Below are 27,810 nucleotides of genomic sequence, written 5' to 3' on the forward strand. Positions count from 1 at the left end.
CCAAAGGTCCAAAGTTAGGAAGGAGTAAACTCATCTAGAATGCTTTAACTATAGGCACTGCCATCACTATTGGTAGATTTGGGTAAAACTCTTAAAGGATTTATTAAGTCTTCTCTGTATTATATCTTCTCCCCTATTTATTCCCATCACGTAAGGAGATTGATATCTCCATGTGCATCACATTAGGTGTTCATTTAATTAGGAATACAGTTGATCCTTGAATAACACAGATTTGAACTACATAGGTCCACTTATAAGCAGATTTTTTTTTCAAGATATAGATCTTGGAGAAATTCAAAAGCTAATAGACACCACACCAGAGGGGTTAACAGAAGACGACTTGATAGAGATGAATGCTTATGAACCAGTGCCAGACAATGAGGAAGAAAATGTAGAAGAAGCAGTGCTGGAAAACAATCCAGCAGAAAGTTTCCAATTTATTCCAGACCACTTTTGACTTCTTTGATGACATGGACCCTTAGAACAATTAGAACAATCCAGCAGAAAGTTTCCAATTTATTCAAGACCACTTCTGACTTCTTTGATGACATAGACCCTTCTATGATATGGGCACTAAAACTAACACAAATGGTGCAAGAAGGATTGGTACTGTATAGAAACATTTTTAGAGAAATGAAAAAACAAAAAAAAGTCAGACAAAAATTATGAAGTATTTCTGAGTGTGCCTGCCTCTCCTGCTTCCCTCTTCCACTTCGGACACCTCTTCTGCCTCTGCGCCCCCAGACAGCATGACCAACCTCCTCTTCCTCCTCTTCCTCCTCCTCATCCTACTCAGTGTGAAGACAATGAGGATTAAGACCTTTAAGATGACCCACTTCCACTTAATGAACTGTAAACAATTACCATAATGTGCAGTTAATAAATTTACCTGTTGTGTATGTCTTTGTGTGAAAATCTAGTACCTGTACAGCAAGAACTGCATTAATTCACTATTTATGTTATCGATAAGGCTCCATGTCAACAGTAGGCTACTTGTAGTTAAATTTGTGGGGAGTCAAAAGTTTTATGTGGATTTTTGACTGTGCAGAGGGTCAGTGCTCTTAACCCCAGTGTTGTTCAAGGGTCATCTGTGCATTTTGTAATAGTCCCTGTGTGAATAGCCACAGTCAAAGAACCTATCTGGGAAAGTCTTTAAGCATTAGAACTTTTGTGCCTTGACCGTGGTCCTTTATGCTCCCTCTGTGGCTTGTTGCCTCATGGTTTTACTATGGCTGCTTAAGCACCAGGCATTGCATCTGAATTCAAAGCAGGAAGGAGGGCAGCGTGGAACATGAGAGTGCTGTTGTTGTTGTTGTTTGCCATCGAGTCAGCCCCGACTCATAGCGACCCCTCCTTGGGTTTCCGAGGCAGTATCACTATGGAAGTAGGATTGCCCAACCTTCCTTCCGAGGTGCTGGGATAGTTTTAATTTTTTTTAAATCAGAAAAGCAAGAGCTTTCACAGAAGCTCTCTGGTAGACTTTGGCCAGAATGTGTACTGGGCCACCCGTAGCTGCAAAGGAAGCCTCTATAGTGGCATCTAGAGAGGGAAAGGGTAAGGACAAAGGAGACTGGTAATGAGTTGGCTGTTCAAAGTATCTGCTACAAGGTAGAAAAACTCAAATGGGAGTAAGGGACTGAAATCCAAAGACGAATGAACATCTCATAATTTGTTACGTTTCCGGGGGGGGGGGGGAAGACCACAAGGGGACACCTATAAAACAAAAAAAATCAACCCCACTGCCATCAAGTCATATCAACACCTCCTTGGGTTTCTAAGCCTGTAAATCTTTACAGAAGTAGATTGCTCATCATCCTTTCACAGAGCAGCTGGTGGGTTTGAACCGCTGATCTTCTGGTTAGCAGCCAAATGCCTTACCCACTACACCACCAGAGCTCCTTTCCCACTGCTGTGGAGTTGGATCCAACTCATAGCAACCCCTCCTTGGTTTTTCGAGGCGGTATCACTACAGAAGTAGATTGCCCAACCTTCCTTCCAAGGAGTGGCAGTCTTACCTTAATGCCATTCCAGTCTTCTTTTATTTTATTTTAAGAGCTTGCTTTACATTCAACATTACGTGTACATTTAGTTTCATTTCCCATTTACCATATCCAACCCTAACCCACACTCCACCCCTCCCCATTAAGTTCTTTGCATAAAAATGGGAATAAAAAGGAATTGGGGACAGGGCAGTAACAGATTTATCTCTTTCAAGAATAAAAACAAGTTTGAACCAATTTCCAATTACTAGCTTAGAAGGCAATGAGGGACAAACCTTTACACTTCTTTGTATCTGTGGTCTCTACTGTGTTTCTCTACAGTGATGGGAGGGTCTCTGTGCCCCCTTCAGAAGAAGCTGGGAAGTCCCTGTATTCTCCACATCCAGGCTTGAGAGGGTGGCAGCAAGATTAAAGACAGGAGGGGAGGAGAGCAAGCAGCCTTCCTGAGGGCTGTGGCAAGGAATAAAAGGATTCTTCTAGGCTACAGTGGGGGTTGAGAGCTCTGGTGGTGTAATGCCTAAGGCATTTGACTGCTAACCAGAAGGCTGGTGGGTTTGAACCAGCCACTCCTCTGAAGGAAGACTGGGCAATCTACTTCTGTAAAGATACAGCCTTGGAAACCCAAGGAAGGGTCACTACGAGTCGGGATGGACTCGAAGGCAGTGAGTTTGGGTTTTTGGTTACAATGGGGGCCAGCCTGGGCCTGAGATGTAGCTTGAAGGCTTAATGTTAAAAGTCATTCACCCAAGGAAATTCTACAAAAGCCCTGTTACTAGAGAGCTGAGTGTCAAAGTCACTGTGAAAGTGACAGCAGAACTAATACAGAATGGGCATTTAGGAAGAGGATATGTCCTAAGGCCTGGGGGTAGGTGGGTCGGCAGCAGGCATGGCCATGTGGCTGCAGCACCTATGATTAAGGCACTCTGGAGGCAGAGCACTGTAAATTATTCTTGGTGGGTAACCCCATTTGGAAATCAGTCTTTTAAAACTAGCACTCCTTGCACAAAGTCTATGTCATTACAGGTTAACAGCACCTTTCTTTTTCACTTCTCTATAGGTCACCAAGGAGCTCTGGTAGCATAGTGGCTAAGTCACTTGCCTGCTAACCAGATGGCTGGCGGTTCAAACCCATCAGCCACTCCTCGGAAGGAAGGTTGGGCATTCCTACTTCCGTAGTGATACTGCCTCAGAAACCCAAGGAGGGGTCGCTATGAGTCGGGGCCGACTCGACGGCACATAACAACAACAACAACAACATAGGTCACCGGGTCAGAATCACACCTGTTCAATCTCCTCTTGTGGTATCAAACAACCAGCTTTTTCATTCTGCAGTCATTTGAGGTAGTCCTTCCCTGATGCAAAACTTCTCTTTTGTATCCTTTATTAAAACAACAATACACGATTATAGCATGCTAGTTCAGTTCCACACTATCCTATAGTGTCGCTGTGGGTCAGAAAGGACTCAATGGCAGTAGGTTTCCTGGAGGGTTTATTCACAGAGCAGAGTCCCTGGGTGGTATGAATGGTTAATGTGCTCAGCTGCTAACTGAAAGGTTGGAGGTTCAGTCCACCTAGAGCCACCTCAGAAGAAAGGTGTGAAAATCTACTTCTGAAACATCAGCCACTGGAAACCCCATGGAGCACAGTTCTACTCTGACACACATGGAGTTGCCATGAGTAGAAATCAACTTGGCATTCTCCTTTTCGGTCTTTCCTTCCAAGTTTCTAGCTGTATGCAGTCAGATGGAGGCAGACACTCCTTCCGAACATCTCTCTGGAGGAAGTTTTCTTCTGTACTTGCTCTATACCAGTCCTTATACACCCTCAAGGTGTTGCTCTAGGTTAATTCTGTTCAAGTTGTGAGTGGTAAAGAGGTACTTGCAGGCTGACTTTTAAGGATTACATTCATTTTCAACATATATCCTACATGCAATATACAAAACCAATTATTTCATCAAATAAAATCTTCACATAAAAAATGTTATAGTAATACTGCATCATTATACTTTTATTTTACTTTATATAGTAGCATAGTGTCTAAGGCACTTGACTGCTAACCAGAACGCTGGCAGTTCAAACCCACCAGCCACTCCTCAGGAGAAAGGTTGGGCACTCTACTTCCGTAGTAATATCGCCTTGGAAACCCAAGGAGGGGTCGCTATGAGTCATGTCTGACTCCACGGCACATAACAACAACAACAATACTTTTACTATCTACTGACTTATTTTCTTCTCATACTCTTGTAGACCAGAAACACAGACAAAACCAATTTCTTTTCTTCAGATGAGAAAACCTGTATTCACTTTTGCCCCAAAGGATGACTGCACAAGAAAAAGAACTCCAGTGCACTGACTCTTGGGCCAACATTCCTTCCACCAGGTCCCCCTTCAGGAAGTTGCAAATCAAATAACTCAAAAGTATGTTTTCTTTATGACCTCCAAGGTCAGCAAAGGAAACAAGTCATCACTATGATATAAGGAAGTGTCATGAGTTGAATTATGTCCCCTCAAAATATGTGTCAGCTTGGCTAGGCCATGCTTCCCAATATTGCGTAGTTGTCCTCCACTTTTTGATCAGTTGTAATTATCCTCCATTTTATATGCTGTAAATCCTAATGTCTATATGTCAATGAGGCAGGGTATATCTTGAGTAACAGCCTTATAATAGGGCATGACTCAAGTCACACCCATATTCAAGTCCCACCCTTACTCAAGTCCCACCCTTACTTAAGTTATACCCTTGCTTAAGTCCTTTTATCTTACAAGAGATAAAAGGAGAGAGAAGTAAGCAGAAAGGGGAGGGATCTTACCACCATCAAAAAATAAGAGCTGGGAAGAACTCGTCCTTTGGACCCAGAGTCCCTGTGCTGAGAACCTCCTAAACCCATGGGAAGATTGACACCAAGACACATGGAGATCTCCAAGGAACACTGGGCTCACAGATGTTGAAAGTAGACAAGGGTCTTCCTCTAGAGCTAACAGAGAGAGAAAGCGTACCACTAGCACCTTGAATTTAGACTTCAGCCTTCTAAACTGATGAGAATAAATTTGAGAGAATAAATTTCTGTCTGTTATAGCTATCCACTTGTGGTATTTCTATTAAAGCAGCTTTTGCTTGTCTGAATATGAAGAGGGAGTTCATGTCACAGATGCAGTAGGGAGGCAGGGGGGTTATGTAGATAAGGTCAGTTTTGCTATTTAACCCATACATTACTTTCTTAAGTTTAACTTTTATTTTTCAAGTACTCAATTCAGGTTTTTAAAGTATATTCACAAAGTTGTACAACTCCCACCACTGTCTAATTTCAGAACATTTTCATCACCACAAAGAAACCCTGTACTCATTAGCATTATTCCCCATCCCTCTCTTCTCAGCTCAGGTAACCACTAATCTACCTTCTGTCTTCACAGATTTATAAAGACAGATGTTCCTGTCTTTATACATATACATACTTTATAACATATTCTGTATGTTTCATATAAATGAAATCATACAATTGGACTCTGTATCTGGCTTCCTTCATTTAACATAATGTTTTCAAGATTCATCCATGTTGTAGCATGTATCAGTACTTCATTCCTTTTTGTGGTAAGCTGAGCCCCAGGAATTCTTCATGTCTCTTTCCTGCTAGTTGGGGGATGAGAGGATGGGAGTCTCAGAACAATAGAAAAGAACCCTTATCCTGGTAGTGCCCAGAGAGAAGAAACAGACCCTTCAGGAGTACCACCAACATTCCCCTGCAACCTTCCTCAGGTAAAAGATATGACAGGTCCATCAGCAAAACATCTGCCCATCCCGAGATCTCCAACACAGACCAAAGCCCACCGTAAACAAAAGAAATAAGCAAACTGGTATTTGTTTAACTTTATATATAGATCTGAAGGAAAATCAAGCCTTCTCCCAGATCCAGCCTGTCAAGGAAAAGCTTGAGAGGAACAATGACTCCTGCTTTGTCCTCCCTCCACATCCAGCTGCGTGTCTTACCCTCCCTTCAAACTTTGCAGTGGCTCCTTCTCTGATGCAGAGATTCCGAGGGGGCAAAATGAAAGCAGGGGCTTCAGTCAGGGGCATGGAGTTGACTTTTGAGTGATCCACGCTGAGCGAGGTTTTGGAAACGTGTGTTGAAGGAACCAGCTTCACATCTCCCATGGTCTGCAAAACAGGAAGGAAGAGGACTAGGTCAGATCAATCATAGCACAGTAGGCTTTCTGTCCAGGTACCTGGAGGGCCTACACGCTGGTTGGAGCCCCAGTGTTGTGGGTCTTGACATGGAGTGAGTACCCAGTAGGTCACTGACCACCTGAAGCTTCTCTCTGTGTTTTCTACCAAGAGAATGCAAAACTGCAACCCAGATACCAGCTCCCAAAGCCATGCCCTTGCCTCTTTGAAAGCCCATGAAGGACTTTCCATCTTTCCATTATTTCCTTCTTGTAGAAAAAGAGCATCTGGGGACAGGAACATGGAAATTGAATTGTTTTCAAAGGTTTTACCATAAGGCATCTAAAATCATTACGTAATATTTGTTGACATCCTGCATTAAAAACTCAGGTTTTTCTCTGAACTGTGAGAGCTCATAGGCTAAAAACAGGATCCATAACTCTGAGAAAGAAAAATACTTTTAGGATTACTATGGCAAGGATCCTGGGTGAGGGGAAGTGAGGTTAGAAAGGACATTCTCCGTCTGAGGAGGAGACTGCACAAAAGGCTTAAAAGTCACAGAATATCAGAGAGGGAGAGACATTTTAAGATGATTCAAACTAACTCCTGCACTTATAATTGAGGCCCAGAGTGGGTAGGTCACCAAGATAAAGAAAAAATGGTAGTATCACTGGCCTGAATATCTTTGGCTCCTGACTCCTGGCCCAGATCCTCCTTGAGACTAGGCAATATGTTGATAGGGGCTGGCAAGGAGACTGACCAAACCAAACAAAACCCACTGCCATCAAGTGGAGTCTAACTCATAGTGACCCTCATTGGGTTTCCAAGGCAATAAATCTTTATGGAAATAGATGCCTCATCTTCCTTTCATGGAGGAGATATGATTATCTCTGCACAGCAATCTTCTTCTTCTTTTTTTTTAATATATTTTATTGAAATATAATTTATGTACAGTGAAATACACAAAACAGTAATGTTCTTTTAATGGTTAGTTTTTTCTCAATTTTAAATATGTCTCATTGTAAAACCTGGAAATTACCAAAAAGCAAAAACAATAAATTACCATTTATTGAACACATACTCTGTGCCAGACACTGTACTGAGTACTTGCTATATAATCTCATTTGTTTGAATCCTCAGGATAACCTTATGAAGTAAGCATAATCATAATTTTGCAAAGACAGGAGGTAGAATAACTTGCCCATCACAGTGACTGGCAGAAGTGGGAGTTGAACCCAGATTTACTGAATTCCACAGCTCATGATCTTTTGGCCATGCTGCACAGCCTAAAGAAAAAAGTGAAAATAGCCATAGCTCTATTACACAAAATGGTATTGCATCTCCCTCTAGTTTTTTTTTTTTTCCATGAATATAGAAAGAGACAGTATTTCACATAGTTGAAAGCGTACTATATATACAACTGTTTCCTAACTTTTCCCACTATTTTTCTTAAAGTAAGTGGTTATAGGGTAAAGATTTTAACTTTACCCAAAATAATTTGGTCTTTGCCTTTGTTTCCTGAGAAAATCAAACCAAACTCACTGCCATGAAGTTGAGTCTAACTCACAGTTACCTCCATTGGTTTTTCAAGGTGGCGGAAGTAGATTGCCCCATCTTCTTTCTGCAGAGGAGCTGGTAGGTTTGAACTACCAACCTTCTAGTTAACAGTCAAATACCGTAGGCACTGCACGACCGGAATTTGTTTGTTTCCTGAGGGATAACTCTAAAATCTTGTTTTTTTCCTGAATAATTAAAAAGTGTCTTTGCTATCTAGACAATGCCTCGGGGTTTATGCTAATGAGGGGCTGACCTGACCAGAAAGCCCACCACCTGGCCTGATATCAGCTAATCTCAAGAGAGAAAGGAAGGCTGATCCAGTCAATCATGACTACAAAATGAAGCCAAAAAAAGCCCTGGGCACATAGGCTCTATTGGCTTTCTGGTTGGTAAAAGACATAGTTGCAAGTGGAAGGGTAGTGTGTCCTTTGGAGATAAAAGCTTGCTGAGAACCCTCCCAGACCTTGCCCTAGGCATCTCTTTTCTGCTATCATAAAACTGTAATCATAAAGATAGTACTTTCTGTGAGTTCTGTGAGTCATTCCAGAGAATTCTATAACCCAAAGGAGTGGTAGGAGCCAGAGGGTCAGAAGTGAGGGAGCCCAGGGGGCACTGAACTTGCAGCTGGCATCCTGAATGGGTAGAGGGAAACCCAGGATTTGTAGCCAGTAGTTCAGAGCGTCTTGTGAACCACCCAATTTATAGCTATATTTGCCCATTTGGCAGTTTGTGAGATCTGAGGTAGGTCTGGGTGGCTAGGGTCGGAAAAAGAAGTGTCAGAACAAAGCAGAGAAGTGAAAAGTAGAGATATTCATATACTCGCAGCTGATAATAGAATAAAATGAGATTCTGAAATTTCTGACAACACAATGGGGAAGAAGTTCCTTTTAAGGAATCTGAGTTTAAAATATTCCATTTTATGGACATATTATAGCTTATGTAACTATCTCCTTATTGTTGGCCATTTGGACTACTACTCAATCCTTTGTGACAATAAACCCTGTGATATGCATGTTGTTATTGTTGGTTGTTATGTGCCCTCAAGTTGGACCTGACTCATGGTGACCCCTCCTTGGGTTTCCGAGGCGGTATCACTGCGGAAGTAGATTGTCCAACCTTCCTTCTGAGCAGTGGCTGGTGGGTTTGAACCACAAGCCTTCTGATCAGCAGTCAAGTGCCTTAGGCACTATGCTACCAGAGCTATATGTGCCTAAATCTATGCTTGGGTTCCTGATGATTTTCTTAGGATTGAATCAAGAAGTGAAAGTGCTACAGGTACCAATAGGAGTTCTTGTTTACAAACAATAGAAACTAACTCTGGCTCTCAAAAAGGGATATATTAGAAAGATTGGGGAGGGGAGCTCCCAAAATCCACTGGAAAGGGTTGAAGTACCAGGCTGAGAAAACAGGCATAAGTCGAGGGAAGCTAGTCACTCAGAATAACGTTTTCAAAATTTATCTATGTTATGGCATGTAGCAAGACTTCATTTCTTTTTATAGCTGAGTAATATTTCATTAAGGAACTCTAGTGGTGCGGGAGCTCTGGTAGCACAGTGGCTAAGGCACTTGACTGCTAACCAGAAGGCTGGCGGTTCAAACCCACCAGCCACTTCTTGGAAGGAAAATTGGGCAACCTACTTCTGTAGTGCCACTGCCTCGGAAACCCAAGGAGGGGTCGCTATGAGTCGGGTCTGACTCAACGGCACATAACAACAACAAGTGGTGTAGGCCTAAGGCATTTGACTGCTAACCAGAAGAAGGTTAGCAGTTCAAACCCACCAGCCACTCCATGGAAGGAAGACTGGGCAATCTACTTCCATAGAAATTTACTGCCTTGGAAACCCAATGTGGGTCACTATGAGTCAGAATTGACTCAATAGCAGTGGGTTTGGTTTTTTTGGTTTTTGGAATATATCATTCATTATACATATATACCACATTTCGTTTATCCATCCAGCTGCTGATGGCCATTTACCTTGCTTCTAACCGCTGGCAACTGTGAACAGTGCTGCAGTGGCCTTTGGGGTATAGAGTTCTTCTGTTTGCATCCTGCTTTCAATTCATTTGGGTGTATATATACCTAGGATTTCTGGGCCATATGGTAGTTCTTTACTTTTCTGAGGAACCACCAAACTGTTTCCCACAGCAGCTGCACCCCTTTGTATTCCCACCAATGGATGAGGGTTTCAATTTCTCCACATTTTTATCAACACCCGCCTTTTTTCATCTTTTTGATCATAACAATTCTAGTGGGGGTGAATAGTATCTCATTGTGGATTTGATTTGTATCTTCTTAATGACTAATCAGGGAGCTCTGGTAGCATAGTGCCTAAGGCACTTGACTGCTAACCAGAAGGCTGGCAGTTCAAACCCACCAGCTACTCCTCGGAAGGAAGGTTGGGCGATCTACTTCCATAAAGATACTGCCGTGGAACTCCAAGGAGGGGTCACTATGAGTCGGGTCCGACTCCACGGCACATCACAACAACAACAATGACTAATCATACCAAGCATCTTTTCAAATGATTTTTGGCCATCAGAGACGATATTCTTAAGCACTAAATCCTCTTGCCTCCTGTAAGCAGTCAGAGTTGGCTAGAGGGAAGGGGTCTAAGTTGGGGGCAACAAGGGAAGGAGGTGAGAGTTGCTACCACACATACATATAAAATTAAGATTTTCTGTGTGTAAACATACAGACTATAACCACAACAACCAAAATCAGACCAAACTATAAACAACACTAAAAGATGAATAATAATTTGGGATAAAATATTTGCAACTAACACAATGGACTAGAATATTTTACATGTAAGAAAAAGACAGCCCACCAGATAAATGGGTAGATGATATGAGTTGGACAGTTCACAGAAGACATCTCTTTTTATTTTTTTTAATATTAATTAATTAATATTACTATTTTAATTTTTATGACCAATAAACAAATGAAAACTGCTTAGTCTTGATAATAACTCTACAGTGCATTCTATTATTCTAAACTAATCAAATTTATATATATATATGTAAGATAACATAATATTGGTGAGACTGTGGTGAGACAAATACACTCACATCCTCCTGGTGAGAATGTAAATTGGTACAATCTTCTGGGAAGCAAATTTGACAAAAGATTTTGAAATAAAAGTCCATTTCTTTTCCCAGGATTCCCACATTCAGAAGTGTATTAGCGGGCTTTCCCAGCACAGATGCAGCCCAAAATTTATATATAAGAATTCCAATCATATTATTTCATGGCAAAAGCTAGAAATTTAAAAAAAAAAAAATCCAGTTAAATATCCAATTATTGTTGTTATTTGCCATTGAGTCAGACCAGACTCATAGCAACCCCTACTTGGGTTTCCAAGGCAGTATCACTATGGAAGCAGATTGCCTCATCTTCCTTCCGAGGAGTGGCTAGTGGGTTTGAACCGCCAGTCTTCTGGTTAGCAGTCAATTACCTTAGGCACTACACTACCAGAGCTCCTAAATATCCAATACTGAGAATTAATTAAATACAGTGGACTACCAGGCAACTATATCAGTATGTGTTTACAAGGAAAATAATGACATGAATTTAATGATATGGACATTTTTATGACATAATTTTAATGGAAAGGATCAGAATATTTTCACTCACTCAATTAAAATGCATTTATTGAATATCTACTATGTGCCAAGCTAGGTGCCTGGAATATGTTGTTGTTGTTGTTGTTATGTGCCGTCAAGTCAGACCCGACTCATAGCAACCCCTCCTTTGGTTTCCGAGGCAGTATCACTACGGAAGTAGATTGCCACATCTTCCTTCCGAGAAGTGGCTGGTGGGTTTGAACCGCCAGCCTTCTGGTTAGCAGTCAAGTGCCTTAGGCACTGCTACCAGAGCTCTTGCCTGGAATATAGTAGTGAACAATTACATGTGTGTGTACTAAGTGTGGTGACACAGGGATGAGGAAGGGACAAAAATGGGGCTCTTATATTGTGCACAGCAACACAGGCCCACACCTCAGAAGGAACACTGCTCCTTCTGCCTTACTCCACTGCCACTGGGGTGAGGTGACTGATACACTCTTTGCACCAGGACCATGGTTGCTATGGTGGTGGGGCAGGTGTCATGAGGATTAAGACATTATAATTCTGCTAAAATTCCAGAGACTCTGCTATTATCCAGCTGTATGATCTTGACTAAGTCACTTTCTCTCAGTTTACTTTTCCATAAAATGGAATTCATATTATCAACCTCACAGGGTTGAGGGAAGGATTTAAGTAAGAGTGAAAGGCATTCAGTATACAGTAGGAGTTCTGGTGGTGCTGTGGTTAAGGCATTGGACTGCTAATCAAAAGGGCAGTGGTTTGAATCCAGCAGCTGCTCTGCAGGAGAAAATGGGGCAATCTCCTTCTGTAAAGATTTATAAGCTTGGAAACCCTATGGGGGTCACCATGAGTCAGAATTAAGACAATGGCAATGGGTTTAGCATTTTTTTCTTTTGGTCAACATCATGGGAGTTTCTAGGTGGTGCAAATGATAACATTTGGTTGCTAACCAAAAGGTTGGAACCTTGAATCCATCCAGAGGCACCTAAGAATAAAGTCCTAGAAATCTACTAATGGAAAAATAAGCCATTGAAAATCTTAAGGAACAATGTTCTATTCTGAAACATGTGGGGTCACCATGAGTCAGAGTGCATTCAATGGCAACTCTTCTTTCAGTCTACATCATCACCATCCAGTCCAAAGGGATGCCAGTTTCCCCAAACTGCAGGGCATGTACCTTTTTCACCAAGAACAGTACGAAGCACAGGCTAGCCTGACTATCCTCCAGGCAAGGGTACTGAGTAGGATTAATGGTAACAGTAGTAGGAGGCTGCTAACAGAATTCAGAGAGAAGGTGGGGAAAGGAGGGCCGGTAGCCCACTGGCAGCTTCCCACAGTACTGTCACACCCTTTCTATCTTTAAAAAAAAAAAAAACCTCACTTCCGTTGAGCCTATTTGACTCATAACGATCCCTCCTTGGGTTTCTGAGGTGGTATCTCTATGGAAGTAGATTGCCCAATCTTCCTTCCAGAGAGTGGCTGGTGGGTTTGAACCACCAGCCTTCTGGTTAGCAGTCAAATGCCTTAGGCACTACACCATCAGAGCTCCCAACCTTTCTGCCTTGTTGTTGTTGTTGTTGTTGTTTGCCGTCGAGTCGGCCCGACTCATAGCGACCCCTCCTTGGGTTTCCGAGGCAGTATCACTACGGAAGTAGGATTGCCCAACCTTCCTTCCAAGGAGTGCTGGTGGGTTTGAACCGCCAGCCTTCTGGTGAGCAGTCAAGTGCCTTAGGCACTATGCTACCAGAGCTCCTAGTAGCACCATTTGATGTGCAATCTGTATATATGTCGAACAGGATCTCATTCAATCTCAAAGATCTTGCAGGCAGTTCTGATTATTCCCCTTTGACTAGATGGAGCATATTGAGCACAGAATGCCAAGTATGTTTGTCCAAGGACACATGGGTGAGAAGTGGGAGCCAAACCAATGTCTGATTTCAAAGCCATACTCTGCCAGCTTCCTAGAGACCTCATGGCCCAGATGGAGAGTTTCTTGCTCTCCCCAGTAAAAGTGATGCAACAGCAGAAACCTGGGAGCTGCACAAAGCAGGGAGGCAGGGAATGTGCCCTCCTCCTCAGGCCTGGCTCTGGAAGACACAAGACCCTTTTCTACCTCTGCTTTCGGGGGAGCTGGGAACAAGGAGTGGTGGCATCAGGCTGAGGACCCTTTCTACAAATCCTCTCAATCCATGACCTTCTGAAAGCCTTGGACGCTGTCATCAGAAAGAACATGCTTGGCCTCAAGAACACAGAAGACTGGAGTCATCCAGCCCTGGCAGGGGGTGTGGAGACTTGGAGGGGAGGGTTGGTTACCAGTTAGAAGAGGAATAGACAAGCAGATGCAGCAAGGAAATAACTAGGCCCCTATGAGGTGGTTTTGGTGGGAAAGTTACTCAACCATCACGTGGGCAGGACCAGAGCCCAGTCCCAAGCTGGCCAGTCACACCAAACAGCTCCACTCACCCCTCACCCTTAGCCCATCACCCCGCCCACTGCCATCATCAGCATAAACAGACCCCTTCACACTGCCAACTAAAGGCTACTGACATATTTTGAATGTTCCATTAAAAAACTAATGAAGTAAATCAAACCAAACCATTTTTGTTCTCTAATTTCTCTGCAAGCCTGGCAACTACATTCCACTCCAGAAAACCAAAGAGGCTGGGTGATTTCTCTGTCAGCAGAGCAGTGCTTGGTGGTTGGAATCAAACACACCCAGTTAGGAAGATTCATTCAATCACAGTGAAACACAGATCAAAGAAGAGAAAAAACAGGAGATGGGGGTCAAAAAGAATAGTAGTCTGAGAGTTGGAAGCTCCCACAGAAAATGCTTGGGCCAAAGCCCACCTCCATATGAGGTGCCCACAAGTAACATCATTGATTAACTATTTGAAGCAGCACTGGGGTAGTTTGACTTTAATTTGATCCAAAGCATTTTAAACTGTCTCTTTAATCCAGAAAGGATTGCTTTCAACTATGGTCAAAAGAGGGTAAGACTCTGAGACTAAAAGACTCAGAAAACAAGGTTAAAAATCAAGTATCAAGAAGATATCCTCCCTTCTCAAAGTGTATAAAATTTTTTCATTGTTGTAAATATATATAAAGAATAACACTTGCTTATTTAATGTTTTTCACATGTACAATTTAATGGTATTGATTATATTAATTATGATGGGCAACCATCACCAATATTTGTTACCAGATTTTCCATCACCATAAACACAAACTCAGTGCCTCCTAAACAACATTTGTTTTCAAACAATGGTTTTCAAAACAGCAAAATGTTTTCAATGTTCATCCATGCCATAGGATGTATCAGAACCTCATTTCTCTTTAGGGCTGAGTAATATTCCATTGTATGTATAACCCAACCCACCACCATGGAGTCGATTCCAACTCATAGTGACCCTATAGGACAGACTAGAACTACCCCATAGGATTTTCAAGTTTGTAAATCTTTAGGGAAGCAGACTGTCTCATCTTTTTCCTGCAGAGCAGCTAGTGGATTCAAACTGCTTTTGGTTAGTAGCTGAATGCTTTAACCACTGTACCACCAGAGCTCATTGTATATATGGACCACAGAAGTGTGTATGTGTTAAGTTATTGTTTTCTTTAGGCAGCTGATCAGTCTGCAGGGCATCCTAGAAATACCATCCTCAAGTCTCCTACAGGGAAGAGCTCCCAAGCACACTTCACATTCACAGCCTGGCAGTCTGCCTCAATGGCACAATCAGAGGACAACAAAATACCATGGATAAATACCCCAGGCACTGACAGCTCTAGCTCTCCCACCTTAATCCTGCCTGCAATACACTCAAATCCTAACAAGTGGCCTAATCATTCTAATCGCAGCACAAGCTGCTCCTTGGCCATGCCAGGCAGATTTGCCATAACCCACGGGAGCAAACCAGTGGGCAGGGCCGCAGACCCATGAGCAGGAGACACCTTACCGTGGCCTCTCCCTGGGCAGTTCTCACATAAGTCTGGATGCCGTGGCAGCCAAGCTTCACAACCGTACTGCAGAAATTCCCGTGCAGTCTGTCCAGAGAATTGGGAGAGAACAACAGCTAGGAGGGAGGGCAGGGGACGCCACAGAGCCCAGCGCCAAATCGCAAAAGTTAAGGGGCTTTTGTTCTGACTCTGCTCGAAGATGGTGCAACTTGCCTTCCGCCGGGCAGTCAACTTCACCCAGTCCAGGAGATCTGTTGTTCTAATCCACCCAGCTGGAGTGACCTTTGAAACCTCTGGCTGCCAGCTGCAGAGGCTCTCAATGGAGTCCCGGAGAAGCCAGGGGTGGAAGCTCACAGGGTTTTACTTGTTCAGAGCTGCAGATTCCAATCTGAGTGTGGAGCAAAGAGAGGACTCTGTCAAGCAGAGAGCTGAAGGACTGGGCACACCCCCAGCTCCACATCTGTCTTGGAACACCACCCCAACCACTTGGCACATCTGGCCTGGGATTACCACCCAGGGCTCACGGGACATTTACCTCCTGAGACCCAGCTCTTTCCTCCTTAAGCCGAAGCCCTGTTTATGATGCCTAGAGTGGGAGGCAAGCCCAGTGAGCAGATGGCCTGAGAACTCCCGCACTGCAATTCTCTTAAGGAATTTGGGCTAAGATTTGAACCAGGCTCCACAGACTGTGCTCATGTCATGCATAGGACCTTGCAGCACTGGTCCTGAGCGTCAGGAACTATGCCTGGGACAAACCTCCAAAATATGGCAGGAAAGTGGTGTCCAGCCCAGACTCTCTCCTCCAGGGGAGACAAATAATTTCCATAGTTCCAAGAGACTACCCCATCTCTGCAACTCACACCCTTGGACTAACCATCAATGTGTGAATCAGGAATGACATGAATTTAAGCATTTCCATTATGTAATGTCTGACTATCGAGTAACTGGTATTCTCGCAATACCCAGGTGATCTCTTATCCTCTAGTACAGAAGTTCTCAAACTTGGTCTCAGAACTCCTTATATTTCTAAAAATTATTGAGGACCTGTGGTGCAATGAATTACTTAATGTAACTTTTAAGCCATGCACGGTCTTGCAACTCTCCACAATAACTGGGTGGGACTATGGAAATAAGATTGTTGTGGCCCCTCAAAGGGGACTGGACAACTTGCTAACAATGCATATATGGTACATAGAATCCTTGTGGGGGTAGGACCACGCAAATAAGGCATACAGAACCCTAACAAGAAGATTGGTCAATTCCGCCATCCCACTGGGCTTAAAAAGAGACAATCCCAGAACAGAGAGGGGAACTCATGACCACTGAAAAAGAAAAAGCCAGAAGCAAAGCATGTACTTTGGATCCAGAGTCCCTGGGCTCCGAATCTTCTAGACCAGGAGACAGAGAGAGAGAGCAAGCTATAACACCAGAGATGGCACAAGGTGGTGAGAAGCAGTGTCAGAGAAATGGAAGTAGAACCAGGAAACTGGCAAGAGATGGTATGGTAGACTTCCCAGCCCATAGAGCAAGAGACCTAAGCACTTTTGGGCAGGAGGCTTGCTGGCAGAGTGGGGTATCCCTGGGCACTTATCAGCAGAGCTAAAGAGCTTTGTAATACTTGCCCAAACAAAGCAGAGACCAGGCCCAAGCAGGGCTAAGGCTTAGAGGTGAGGGCCAAGAGAGGAGGCCTATCCTGAAGGGGCTGAGAGGAGCCTATCTGGCCTTAGAGAGCCAAAAGGAACCTTGCACAGCTGAAAGGAGCTGAGAGAGCTATCTACAGTGAAGAAGGGAGACTGCCTTGACTTGATCCCAAATTGCAGCCTGTTGATCCTGATCCAAAGTTGTAACCTAGTACTTTCCTAATAAGCCCCATAACTGTGAGTATGGTCTGTGAGTTCTGTGTGTCTACTGCAATGAATTACCAAGACCAGCAGGACAGTAGAAGGTGCCATGGGAAGGATGGCTGGTGTGAGAATTGGTAAATACTTTGGACTGAGGAGGTATGTCTGACCTCTGCCTCAAAGGAATCAGCCTTGGGCAGGAGGTCAAACACCCCTGCCACACCATTTTTATAGGACTCCAGAGTTTCTGCATGTGGTTATAACTATCAATATTTACTGTATTAGAAATTAAAACTGATAAATATTAACCACTAAAAATAATAAGAAACTCATTATATGCTCACACAAGTAACATTTTTAAAAAGAAAAATAACTATATTCTCAAAAAAAGTAAGTTATTTTACATGTTTGTAAATTGTAAATATATATGGCTTAATAGATGATGACAGTTGGATTTTCATATTTGCTTCTGCAGTGTGTTGTGATATCATTATGTACAGCTGCTGGAAAACTCCACTGTGTGATGAGAACAAAAAAGGCAAACAACATCTTATTACAAAAATGGTTTGGCAGAAGGGCAATATTTGCACAGGGAGATAGCTCAGAGGGCATGAATGCATAGGAAAGAAGGACAGAGGGAAAAGGTAATCACAGGGAGGAAGTAGGAAGAGAGCTGGTGAATTATGGGGATTGCAATCAATGTCATGAAACAAAATGTGTATGAATTACTCTATGGATTTTGAATTTGTTCTGTAAACTTTCACCCAAATCACAATTGAAAAAACAAATAGTTTGGACCTCGTGTTGTTGTTATTAGGTGCTCTGACTCATAGCAACCCTATGTACAACAGAACAAAACATTGCCTGGTCCTGCACCATCTCACAATCCTTGCTATACTTAAGCCCATCATCACAGCCACTATGTCAATCCATCTCAATGAGGGTCTTCCCTTTGTTCACTGACCCTCTATTTTATCAAGCATGATATCCTTCTCCAGGGAATGGTCCCTTCTGACCACATGACAAAAGTAGTGAGATGGATTTATAGTATTCTTGCTTTTAAGGAGCATTTCAGCTGCACTTCTTCCAGGACAGATCCCCAAAAAATAGTCTGGACCTCATAGGGCACCCTCTAACAGCTGCTGCTCTAGCCTATTCCCCTACTCTCCCTGTCACCAATCTACTCTCACCCTGTCCTTCTTAAAATACACAAGTGGAAAAGGGAAGTATGGTTTTATAAGTATATAGCTTTGACCGATGGGTGGGGAAGAGGGTGAATCATCACCTAATTTGATTCCATCTTCTCTTCCAAAGAGAATGGCTGAACAAATATGGACTAGAAATATTTGAAGCCTAAGAGAGGTCACTGATAAAGAGAATACCTTTAAATCAATTAAGTCCATGATGAAGACTGAATATACATCCCAGATCTGGAAGAGACCTTGACCATGGTAGCTATTCAAATATTTTATGGCTAATAATGGAATGAATGAATCCAGAAAACAATGCTATATACCACTATGGAATGGAGGCAACCTCAGATCTAAGTATTCTTACATGCAGGTCTCTGATGATGGGCAATAGGACTGGAAAGTCATTTTGAACTATGTAAAATTTGGACCAAACATGGAAAACATGCCTATCCTATCTGTGGGTGACACTAAGCAAACAGGAACAGCTAAGGTGGTGGATAGCATCTTAGGGCTTAACTACAACCCTGAAAAATCAGCAAAATGGCAGAGCTAGAGAAGACATTTAAAAGAAAAAATAATAATTCCCATACTTGAACTTGAAAACAAAAAAATAAAACAACTGCCTAAGTAGAAAATGGCTGGTTGAAAATAATGAACAAAGACTTCTGCTCTATTCAGGTTAGGCCAGGTCGCCATGCTAAGAGCTATCATTAAATCCTTCTGGTTTTCTTCATAGCACATATCACATATCATAGTTGGCAGTTGTTTAGTTACATGGTACTTGTTTAACAACCATCTCTTCCAGAGGAATGTAAGCTTCACCAGGTGCTCACTATGCCTAAAATACAGAGTAAGTAAAATACATAGTAAGCATATAGTAAGTTCTCATGGCATGAATATCTGAATAGGAATTTAGGTTAAGAAGTATGAAAAGTCCAAGCTGTAAAACCCCTTTATTTTGTTGCAGGGAACATCTTATGAATGTTAGAGAGCATATAGGGAAACAAAAACAAGTAAACAGGTTGTATCAATGGAAAAATCCCTCCCTTTGGGGTATATCTAATGTGTAATGTGGGTGCATTCTTTCTGCTTTTTGCTTCTCAGTCTTCCTGTCTATGAAATGGGCATAATCATGCCATGCCCTGGTGTTTCAGTTACCTAGTGCCGCTGTGACAAGAATATACCACAAATGGGATGGCTTAACAAACAGGAGTTTATTCTCTTACAGTTTGGAGGCTTTAAGTCCAAATTCAAAGTCCCAGGCTCTAAGGTCTGGGTGAAAGCCCTTCAACCTTGAGCTCTGTCTCCTGTTCCTGGCTCACTGAAGCTGGAGGCTTTTCTTCACTCAGACAGCTACTAGTTGCTGAGACTGATAAGCCCAAGGTTGACAAGTAAATAGGCACAGTCCTGATGTTACCAAACCACATGATAGGCCATTAATTCAACTCCATTGAAAGTCCCAAGATTGGCAGAGCATGGCAGGCTGCTGAATAACAACTAGGCTACATGCAGGGTTCAAGCATGCCATAAGCTAGAGACTATTCCCAAAGCTGTTTCTTATATATGGGAAGCAGACTACATACCCAAAACAGCTACTCAGCTGCTCCAATAGATTCCACCAGGGACTTAATTACTAATCTCACCATTCAGCTTCCCAGCCACTCAACCAGGCCCAGCCAAGTTGACACACAAACTTAACCACCACACCTGGGTATCCTCTTTGGGTTTCCTGCTGGCATTTCTGAGTGACTCAGATTCAGGTCCCTGGCTAGAAGCATGCAAAGCCAATGCATGCTTATCCCTCACAGCAGTGTTCTGCCCTGAGCCACCAGGCAGCCTCTCCCTCCCCACGGCTTCCTGGGACTTTCCTTCGGAAAATACATTAAAGGAGCAGCTGGGTTGCAGGCAGAATAGCTGCCCACGTCAGCCAGGCCACATCAGCAGAGCAGCAGACCACGGGTAGGAGGAGGAGGTCTGCTCAGCGACACACAACTCTGAGTGCCCACATCTTTGGCAGAGAGTTATTTTTAAGTTTTCTTAAAAGAGGACACAATACAACACATACAGAGATCAAATCAAATAAACACACCCAACCGCACACACAGTGTGAATGAGTGAGGCCCTGTCTCTTGGAGTTGCTCTCTTCCTGCTGGGATTCTTGCTTAATTTGGGGTTTAATGAGAACAGGCTGAGCAAAGCTTTCTGCAGTAAAAGTCACATGCAAAAAAGAAATCAAAGCCAGAACCAGAAACACCAATTACAACTAAATTAGCAAAATTCTCTTTCTCTTTTTCTCTCACCCTCTCTCTCTTTTAAAATTCACATTCTTATCACAATCTAGCAACAATCCTAAAGCTCACTCATTTCATTATCAGGTATCAGTTCTATGCAAGTTTGGGGTCTCAGGTGTGTTTATCCAACTCCTACTACCACCATCCCCTTCTCAAGTACCACATCTCCTCCTTCTGTTCTGCTACACGATACCAATTATGCCGAGTTTTTCAAACCCCAGGAGACAATACTATAAGTACTCAGGTCGGGGCTGCCCTGGCCCACTGGAGTACAGGAGAGCATTCTTACTTTCCATCCCCAGGACATGCTTAGGGCAAAACAGACTGACTCTGCAGTCAGACAAACAATGAGTTCTCTGCTGGTAAATTGTATAGCAAAAGGAGCCCTGGTGGGGCAGTGGTTGAGTGCTCAGCTGCTAATCCAAAGGTTGGCGGTTCAAACCCACCAGCCAATCCACAGGAGAAAGATGTGGCAGTCTGCTTTCATAAAGATTTACAGCCTTGGAAACCCTATGGCCATTTCTACTCTGTCCTGTAGGGTCACTATGAGTCAGATTGGACTTAACAATGGGTTTTTAAACTATGTATTAGGCAAGTGACATCTGTGAGAGTCTCAGTTTGCTCATCTGTAAAATGGATATACTTATTTATACCTCCCTACCATGCAAAGAGTTCTGGTGGTCAAAAGGTATTTGACTGCTAACCAGAAGGCTGGGGGTTCAAATTCACCACCCACTCCTCAGAAGGAAGGTGGGGCAATCTACTTCCACAGTGATACCACCTCAGAAACCCAAGGAGGGGTTGCTATGAGTTGGGTGTGACTTGATGGCATATAACAACAACAACAACCATGCAAGGTTGTTATGAGTGTATGAAAAGTCATGCATCCCAGTCTCAGGCACAGGAGAGATGCTCAATACATGGGAGCTGCTATTGTTAATGTTGTTGTTGTGATTATTACTATTTTAAGATATCTTTCAGAAGCTTGGAGGAGAAAAAGCAGCTTTGACCAAGGAGGGAGCCCTAAACAGGGAGGCAGTATGGGAAGGTGAAATACCATAGGAGAGAGGATCAATGTCTCTAGGGTTCCCCATGGCTCCACCACAACCAGATGTGTGACCTTAAGAAAGTGACTTTCTTTTCCTGGACCTCTTCCTCTACATGGCCTAATGGCTTTCTGGGAACTTTCTAATCCTAGTGCACCTATGTCTCTAAGACTGCTGCCAGCTCTCCACAGGGCACAAGGGCTAACAGTAGAGGCATTAGGGACAGCCAAGCCCAGAGCAGGGAAAAGATATTACAGCACACCAGAAAAGGAGGCAAATCCCACCCTCCCAGAGGAAGAGAGTTTATCTACCTTGCAGGGCTTCACAAGGCACACTGGTGAGACACCAACACAGACTAGGTTAGTGCTAGGAAGGGTCACCTATGCAGATATCCCAGCTCCTCAGCCTCACCAGCTCCTAGGTCAAGCCTTTTGATTACATGAGCTCTGTCCAGAGAGGGTCTGGGGCTGGAAGAACTGAGGGAAAACCCCAAAAGAAAGGGAGAACTAATAATTACTACTACTTACTGAGCACTTACAATGTGTCAGGCATTGGACTAAGTACTTAAAGTGACTTATTTAATCCTTTAGCCAGATGGCAAATATTAACAGGAGAATTAATGGGGCAAGGGGCTGGGGAGTATCATTCACCTGTAAAGTAAATATTTCTTTTCCTCCTACCACTTTCTTCTTCCTCCCCCTGTTCAGTCAACATTTAGTAATTTGAGTTATTTTGAAACTGAAATCTAGGGAAGGGGAGTGGAGGTGGGTGAGAGGGAGAAAGGATGATTTGGGAACTGTAGAGAAGGCCCAGAAAGGGGAAAGAGAGGGAGCCAAGGCTTTGAATGTACCCTGTCCTTCTCCTCAGTACTGGTCATTAGAGAAGTCTAAGAAAGCCTCACCACCTGTCAGTTTGTCATAATGTAATGGCTTGCGTGTTGCTATGATACTGGAAGCTATGTCACTAGTATTTCAAACACAGACGGTTACCCATGGTGGACAGTTTCAGCAGAGCTTCCAGACTAAGACTAGAAGAAAGGAAGAAAGGCCTGGTGATCTACTTGCAAAAATTAGCCATTGAAAACAACAGAATGTTTTCTAATATAATGCTGGAAGATGAGCCCCCTAGGTTGGAAGGTGCTTAAAGTACACAGTGCTACAACAACGGACTTGATTGAGCATACAATGATCGTGAAGAAGGTGTTAAAACCTGGCAATGTTTCATTCTGTTGTACATGCAGTCCACATCAGTTGGAACTGACTTGGTGACCACTAATAACAACAAAAAAGCCCACAGTGGAAAAGAAGGCTCAGAAGGAAGTAAACCTTGTGAGTCTGCTGACCACACCCTTCTCTGGAGGGTGCTTTGAGCAGCTTCTCTAGCTCCAGCCTGGCTTGGCCCATCTCTTCCCGAGTCCACTAGAATCACATGCTCTCCCTTTGCTCTCTGCAGGGGGCTGGCTCTGTGGGGATGATCTGAAGGGACAGGCCCAGAGAAGAGTATGCTGGGAGGGCCCTTGGATTTTGAGTACACAGATCCATATGAGCTGTGAGCAGAGCTTGCCATGGCCTGGTCGCTCAGCAGGGACCCTGCTCCTCTCCACATGGCAAGTGGATGGAGATGCCAGTGTCCCATGGGCTGTTGCTCCTGGGAAAATATTAGCTCTGTGGCTGGATTAACGTTTGGCTGCTTCTAGGAGAGAAAGAGCAAGGAGGACATTTCTGTGGGAGTCCCTGCCTTTCCATGTGAGAGCCTCAGACATTCAGTGTAACAGTATCTCCAAGAAGAGGGAATGCAGGGGAGGACTGGGGACAGGAGGGCCCAGTGACATGGAATGCAGATGAGAGTGAAGACTGTGTTTGAAGACTATCACCAGCAAAGGGCCTCCAAAGCATCTGCTTGGACCCTCTAGAGCTGCCCATCCAGCTCTGCCATGTCCAGGGCTGACTGGAGCTTCCCTTACTGAGAGGCCTGAGATAGTTGTCTTCCAAATCCTCCTCCATGTGACACAGCAAAGGAAAATGCAGCAAAAACCAACCTGACTTATCAACTTTACAGCCTGGGATTTGAGACATGAGTTTGCAGTTGTTTTCTAATTACTCCCATCAACACAATCTGCCTCCTCTGGCATGAAGTCAAAGGCCTGGAAAACAGTGTTACCACTTTCTCATTTTCCTTCTACCCTTGGTAAGCTCTGAGAGAAGCAGCAGAAGCACGCAAAAGGGGAATGAAAAGGGAGTGAGACTGGTGTCTTCAATGTACCAGAGGAGGGAAGGTGCTATATCCAGGTGGCTTTTCCTCAAATGATTTTCAAGTTGGCTCCCTCAGCTAGAGAGAGATGACCAAACACTACTCTTGTCAAGCCTAGAACTGTACCATAAACACAGCTGGGGTAACCATCAGTCCCAGCAATAAATTTACAACCCAAGAGGAAGCTAGATGATGACTGCAAGGTAGTGAATTTTAGTAGAGTAGGCTTTGTAGTCAGACATGCCTAGACTTGAATCCTGCCTCTGTCACTTACCAAACTCTTATAAGCCTCAATCTCCTCATCTCCAAAATGGGGATTTAATTATCTCTTTTATAGGACTGTTCAAACCCACCAACAGCTCCATGGGAGAAAGATGAGGCCATCTGTGACCTTAAAGATTTACAGCCTTGCCAAAACATACTACATAAAAACATTGTTCCACATCCTACTATGGCAAGTAGCAACTGGGCTCTCAAAAGCTTGCAAGCTGCCATGTAGATGCAACGATGGGTCTCTCCTCATCCAGAGCAAAGAAGAATGAAGAAAACCAAAGATTCATGGAAACAATTAGTCCTAGTGACTCGTACACCATGCGATCCACAGCCTATACAACTATGAGACCAGAAGAACTAGATGGTGCCTGGCTACCAATGTCAACCACTCAGAGGGGGAATCTATGTAGGAGATTCTGGATAGAGAGGGAGAACAATGTGGAACAAAACTCAAAATCATTTGGGAAAAAAAGGGGGGGCAGTTGGTCTGATAGAGTCTGGTGGAACCACTGAGACTATGGTCCCTAGCTGCCCTTTAGGTCTGGAATTGAACCCACTCCTGTGGCTTCCATCCAAACAAAAGACAGGCATATGAGCTGAACATTTCATTAGGCAGATACACGCCTTGGAGAGATCAATCATGGGAGAATAGAAGGGCTGTGTATATACAGGAAGACAGCTCAGGGGGCAGGAGTGCATGGGAAGAAAGGACACAGGGAAGAGGTGGCTATGGGGAGGAAGTGGGAGGAGAGCTGTTGCACTGTGGGAGATCGCAGTCAATGTGATGAGAGAAAGTATATGTGAACTGCTGTATGGAAAGTGAATTTGCTCTGTAAACTTTCACCCAAATCACAATAAAATAAAAAAAAGATTTAAAGATTTATAGCCTTGGAAATCCTATGGGACAGTTCTACTCTGTCCTATAGGGTCACTATAAGTCAGGATTGATTCAGTGGCAGTAGGTTGGGTTTTTGTAAGACTGTGTGGAGATTAAAGACAACTTTAAGTATACAACACAAAGTGAGTACTCAAAATATTCAATACATTGTAAGTATAATAAGCAAAGTAATTTCTAACAATGTCTGGCATATAGCAAACATTTGAAAAGTGGTAACTGGTAGCGTAGTGCCTAAGGCACTTGACTGCTAACCAGAAGGCTGGAGGTTCAAATCCACCAGCCACTCCTTGGAAGAAAGGTTGGGTAATCTACTTCCATAGTGATACCGCCTTGGAAACCAAAAGGGGGGTTGCTATGAGTTGGGTCCGACTCGATGGCACATGACAACAACAACATGATGAAGAAGCAGAGGTATCACATTTCTCTTAGATGTTCTAGTTCATTTAAATATTACTACAACTATTATCGTATCTATCCCGAGTAGAATATTAATCATGTTTTATTTGAAATTGCTTTCATGAACTATTTGTAACTTGCTAGACAATATGCATTGCTCCCACCTTCTCAAATTCTGGCTTCCCATGGTTCCTATTGTTAGTTGTCGATGAGTCAGCTGTGACTCATGGGAACCTTTCTTGTAACAGAACAACTGTTGCCCAGCCCTGCACCATCTTCATGGTTGTATATTTGTGTCCACTGTTGTGGCTATTTTGTCAATTCACCTTATTGATGGTGTCTCTCATTTTCATTGGCCCCCTACTTTATCAGATATGATACCCATCCATGATATCCATGAAAATAGCAGCTGATATTTCCTGATGATGTGTCCAAAGTAAGTGAATCAAAATCTCACTGTCTTGGCTTCTAAGGAACATTCTGGTTGTATTTCTTCTAAGATCAATTTGTTCTTTTGGTAGTCCACACTATATTCAATATTCTTTGCCAACACCACAGTTTAAATGCATCAATCCTTCTTTTGTCCTTCTTTTTCATTGTACAACTTTTACATTCATATGAGGTGATTGAAAAGACCCTGGCTTCATCAGGGACACTTCAGTCATCAAAGTGACATCTTTGATTACCATTAGAACACTAGAATATGGCTGAATTCCAGAATGTCAGAGCCGAAAGTGAACCTAAACCATAGTACAAGCATTTAATGTTGCAGATGAGCAAAGTGGGGCTCAGAGTAGACCAATGTATTTTTACGTTGGTATGGATCTTGGAAGTTTCTAAGGCATAGAGAACAGGTCATGACAATCTAAGCAGGTTAGCTGAATAAAGTGGGAGAAAAATGTGGAACAAATATCAAAATAGTAAAAAAGACCAGGCTTACTAGTCTGATACAGGCTCGTGTAATTCCTCAGACAGAGGCCCTTACACAGAGTCACTGTACAAAAAAGAATTGGTCACCAACAAACATACAAAGAAATGTTCACAATCATTAGCCATTAGAGAGATGCAAATCAAAACAATGAGATACCATCTTGCTCCAGCACTAGTAGCAAAGTTCAACAAGACAGAAAATAACAAATGCTGGTGAGGATGTGGAGAGACTGGGACTCTCATACACTGCTGGTGGGACTGTAAAATGATACAACCACTGTGGAAAGCAGTATGGTGATTCCTTAACAAGTTGGAATTAGAAATGCCATTTGACCCAGCCATTCCATTACTAGGTATATATCCTAAAGAAGTGAGAGCCATGACAAGAACAGACATATTCACACCCATGTTCATTGCAGCACTATTTACAATAGCCAAAAGATGGAAACAGCTTTGGTGTCCATCAACTGAGGAATGGATAACCAAACTATGGTACATACACACAATGGAATACTATGCAATCCTAAAGAATAACCTAGAATCTACAAAACACCACATAGCCTGGATGAACTTGGAGGACTTTATGCTGAGTGAAATAAGTCAATCACAGAAGGACAAATATTGCATTAGTCCATTACTATAAAAATCAGGAAAACGTTTATCTATGGAAGGAAATTTTCCTTGTTGGTTACCAGGGGTGGTAGGGGAGGGGAGGGAACACTGTTAGATAGGTAGAGATACATATTGATTTGGGTAGCGAGAAGGGCAATGTACCAAATGTGAGTGATCAACATTGTGGCACTGAAGAAGAGGAAGACCTAGAGAGGTACATGGGAGGTACAGACAACAAAGATGAATCCTTTTGCTGCATTGTCACCGAAGGCAAACATAGGTATACAGGTGGAAAGATGGGTGGATAGGCTGAACTATTAAGTATGTCTATGAAGTGGAGAGTGTACTCAAGACCATGTATAGGGTTGGCAGACAATGGTCCTGTAAGAGTATTTCTATGATCTGAATTCCCATGTGTAGTAGAGCTGACAAGGGACAAAGTTGTAGTCACTTTTTGGTCACAGCCAGCTACCCAGAGGGACCTAATAGTTGAACCTGTGGGCTTGGGACCATAGTCACACGGGATATCAAGCTCAATTAGCATAACATACTACACAAAACATTGTTCCACCTCCTACTTTGGCAAGTAGCAACTAGGATCTTAAAAGCTTGCAAGCTGCTATCTAGATGCAACAATGGGTCTCTCCTCATCCAGAGCAAAGAAGAATGAAGAAAACCAAAGATTCATGGAAACAATTAGTCCTAGTGACTCGTACACCGTGCGATCCACAGCCTATATGACTATGAGACCAGAAGAACTAGATGGTGCCCAGCTACCAATGTCAACCACTCAGAGGGGGATCTATGTAGGAGATCCTGGATAGAGAG

The 27,810-nt window shown here is 43.1% G+C and overlaps 1 protein-coding gene across 1 annotated transcript in view; it reads right to left on the minus strand.

Annotated features, from left to right (window-relative positions):
* Positions 1-652: 652 nt before the first annotated feature.
* The window catches only part of LOC103204263 (elongation factor 1-alpha 1-like), a 136,526-nt gene continuing 109,368 nt past the window's right edge, over positions 653-27,810 (minus strand). The window contains exons 2-3 of the mRNA XM_042782120.1: positions 5,986-6,153; positions 653-850 (exon numbers count right to left, since the gene is read on the minus strand). Of these exons, the coding sequence (XP_042638054.1) occupies positions 653-850; positions 5,986-6,153 (366 nt within the window). The remainder of the gene's footprint in view (positions 851-5,985; positions 6,154-27,810) is intronic.

This window comes from Orycteropus afer, unplaced genomic scaffold (genome assembly GCF_000298275.1).
Source record: "Orycteropus afer afer isolate SDZICR_OR568_19922 unplaced genomic scaffold, OryAfe1.0 scaffold00245, whole genome shotgun sequence".
In the NCBI taxonomy this organism is placed as follows: Eukaryota; Metazoa; Chordata; class Mammalia; order Tubulidentata; family Orycteropodidae; genus Orycteropus; species Orycteropus afer.